A 3,761-nucleotide genomic window follows, 5' to 3' on the forward strand; every position below is an offset into this window, starting at 1 on the left:
TCATAGGGGTGTCACGATACACTAATTTCACAATACGATACGATACACGATATTGGGTTCACGATAACGATATGATACGATATTTTAACAATATTTTTTTTAACAAAAGTAAATAATTTTTATGTATTTATTTATCATTTATTTAACCATGTGAGTCCCGTTGAAATCGAAACCTCTTTTCAAGGGAGCCCTGGGAAAATACTGGAAAAATAGTCTTTCATTTGAAATGCACAAAATACAAAACAAATGCTGTTTTTGGAAATTGTTATTATAATAACTAGAAAACAACATGGAAGATAATGCTTCTCTTGCAATTGAATGTGTCACACTGTCACAAACTAAATGTTTGTTGCATGGTGAAAGAAAAATAAAGTATACAATCTATTTCTTAAATAACTCATGCTCAATGGTCCCTAAACTTATGTAATCTTATGTACCCCTTGAGCTGTTTTGCCATGCCAGTAGTAGTCTACCCCCTCACTCATGCGTGTTGATTCTGCTAAATTTGTTCTATTATTATTCAGGAGGCACTGACTAAGACAAACATCCAGGGGAAAACATGCGCGCAGAATGTATTCTTTCATTTACACATTCTCTGAACCATATATTTTTATATCTCTGAACAAAACCTGAATCTCATTTGAACTTTTTTAGCCTTTCATTAAAGCTCTCAATATGAAACTTGTTTACCTTAATATAACAGCTTTTAAATCATTTTGCTGAATGACCTAATAGGAGAATGGCACCTCTATCATTCCCATTCTGCCCTGAATGCCTGTTACTGCACCACGTAACTTTGAAGCTCTGTCCTGCAGTATGAAAGTTACCTGGATGTAACTCTGTTTCCTGCTGCATCGTCTTCATATTAAAAGCGTTCAACTGACAAACTAATGGGACACTTTTATTGTGAAGAAGAACGTATAGGAAGTTAAATGTGTTTATCTCTAGGGAGATTGATTGGCAGCGCAATCAGTGACTTGTTTCAATAAAACAAGATTTCTACAATTATGTCTAATTTGACATATTTGACTGTCTGAGAATTTAAAATAGTATGAATGAAAAAGATTTGAATGACGGGCTGAACGAGAGACTGGTCGCATCATTAGTAAGTTGGCTTTAAATGGTAAATTGCCTGCATTTATATAGTGCTTTTATCCAAGGCGCTTTACAATGAGTAGGTACATTCACCCATTCACACACACATTCACACACCGATAGCGTCATGCTACGGCACAGCCATCAGGAGCAATTTGGGGTTCAGTATCTTGCCCATGGACACTTCGACATGCAGACTGGAAGAGGCGGGGATCGAACCACCGACCTCTTTTATCCAAAGCGATTAGTGGACGACCCGCTCTACCTCCTGAGCTACAGCCGCTTTACCCCGCAATACCTGCATGGGCTCGTGTGTATTTGGCACCTTAATGACACCTGTGTACTTCTCCATTTTTACACCAATCACATCGATCCTCCTTCTCTCCCCTCCCCTCCTTTCCTCCCAGAGCTCTGAACGTGACCGATATCGAGGCTATGGGGATTAAAATGCTGCCGGGATACAAAGACCCCTACCATGGCCGGCCTCTCACCAAGGGGGAACTGGGCTGCTTCCTCTCTCATTACAACATCTGGAAGGAGGTGAGGTGCTTGGACAAGCCTCAGGCATCTAGGCCTACAGCACCTGTCCATATATGACCTGGAGGATTGCAAAAAAAACATGTGTTTGAGTATGTGTGAGGACAATTTGGTAGTATGAATGCACTGGATTTACATGTTTTTCGAGGAAGGTAAGGTTTTTGATCTGTACAAAGATAAGACTGGTCAAAGTTTCTGGTCTCTGTCCAGTATTTAGTTAAAACACGGTTCATAATATACTAATGATTCAGCAGTATGTATGTTTTACAGATAGTATGAGCTAGCGTAGCATCATCACCAAAAGCAGTGCAGTCCACTAACTAAAGGTGTACGACTGTTTGCAGATTGTAGATCGTGGTCTCCAGACCTCCCTGGTCATCGAGGATGACCTTCGCTTCGAGGTTTTCTTCAAGCGACGCCTCCAGGCCCTGTTGCACGAGGTGGAGATGCACCGGCTGGACTGGGATCTCATGTGAGTACAATGCAGGAGGATGTGATGAACAGGGGAAAAGCCATGAATAAATGGGAGAGAATTATCGGTCCCCCACAATGAAATGCGCCCGTCTGTCACACATGATAGCTCAGACAGCGGTGGTTGGATTTTGACAAAGCTCGGGGGGGATGATACATTTTTTAAATTTACACTAATTAGCCAAAGGGGGGAACTACATAATTTGTTTGTTCATTCATGCGTTCAGCCCAAAATGGCTCTCCAGTTACAGGTCAAAACAAGGTGACATATTTGTTACTGATTGGTCCTGAGGGGAACTGCATCATTTCTGATATGAACTTCCTTCTCTCTCACTCTTGTCTCTTTACTTGCCTTCAACACTCGTGAATAAACACAGTTACATCGGGCGGAAGCGAATGCAGGTGGACCACCCAGAGAAGTCCGTTCCAAAGATACACAATCTGGTGGAGGCAGACTATTCCTATTGGACACTAGGCTACATGATGTCATTACAAGGTGCTCAGAAGCTCCTAATGGCGGAGCCTTTGAGCAAGATGCTTCCCGTCGACGAGTTCCTTCCCGTTATGTACGATAAACATCCTGTGTGAGTATGCCCCCATCGCCGCCTGCCCATCTTCTGTCTCCTGCTATCTCTCTCATTTTGCTGCCATTTTCCTACTCTTTAGTTAATCTAATCACGTCTCTCCGTTTGTCTCTCTCTCTTATCAGTTCAGAGTACATGGATCACTTTGAGAGGCGGGACCTGCGCGCCTTCTCGGCCGAGCCCCTTCTGGTGTATCCGAGCCACTACACGGGAGACGAGGGCTACATCAGCGACACGGAGACCTCCGTGGTCTGGGACAACGAGGGGGTCCGGACCGACTGGGACCGAGCCAGGTCGAGGAAAACCCAGGAGCAGGAGGAGCTGAGCACGGAGGCCCAGAACTCTGACGTGCTGCAGTCGGAGCTGGAGAACTGGAGCGCGCGGGACGAGCTGTGACCGAGACAGGAAAGCAGCAGGACTGAGAGAGCGAGCTCTGCACACGGAGATAAGAACGAGGGAAATGCAGGAGTCCAATGTGGGAGAATGGGCAGGAAAGGGAGGGGCAAGAGAAATGCGAATGGGAGAGTGGGTCAGATGAGGGACACAGGTCATATGAGGGACAACCAACGCTCTCCCCAGCCTGACCTCACAGAAATACGTGAAATGACCATGACCTCTGAACTCAGTGGCGGTGTCACAGAATGTGTTTAAAATGACGTGGCGGGGGGCCACAACCTGGCTGGACCGTGTGGCCCGACGGTGACCTCTAGCGGTCTTGAACGGAACAACAGTCTGAGGTTTAAAGTCCCTGGAAACCAAAATCCACAAAAACCTTCTAACTATTAAATTTAGGGTCTTATGTGAGTAATTGTGTGCCTCTGAAAAGAGAGAGAATTACTTTCAACCCTAACCCCAAAAATCGACACTTTTCTACAAGGTCTGGATTTCCATTTCCTCATTGAAGAGAGCGGAGCGCGCGGTGCTAAAATGCATGATCTTATCACGTCATAAGATTTAATCGAATCACACACATGCACGCACGCACGCACACACACACTGACACAGCGGCGAGTGTGTTCGCCGAGCAATGCGGGAACACACACACACACACACACACATTCCATCTCTCTTTCC

At 44.9% G+C, this 3,761-nt stretch overlaps 1 protein-coding gene across 1 annotated transcript; it reads left to right on the forward strand.

Moving 5' to 3' along the window:
- Positions 1-1,502: 1,502 nt before the first annotated feature.
- LOC310771533 (procollagen galactosyltransferase 1-like) lies at positions 1,503-3,083 on the forward strand (the record flags this gene model as incomplete). Its single annotated transcript, XM_083664123.1, has 4 exons — positions 1,503-1,635; positions 1,977-2,104; positions 2,481-2,687; positions 2,813-3,083. Coding segments are annotated over 4 exons (739 nt in total), but the record flags the coding sequence as incomplete, so codon positions are not given.
- Positions 3,084-3,761: the final 678 nt, after the last annotated feature.

This window comes from Poromitra crassiceps (assembly GCF_964638095.1).
Source record: "Poromitra crassiceps genome assembly, contig: HAP1_SCAFFOLD_760, whole genome shotgun sequence".
NCBI lineage: Eukaryota > Metazoa > Chordata > Actinopteri > Beryciformes > Melamphaidae > Poromitra > Poromitra crassiceps.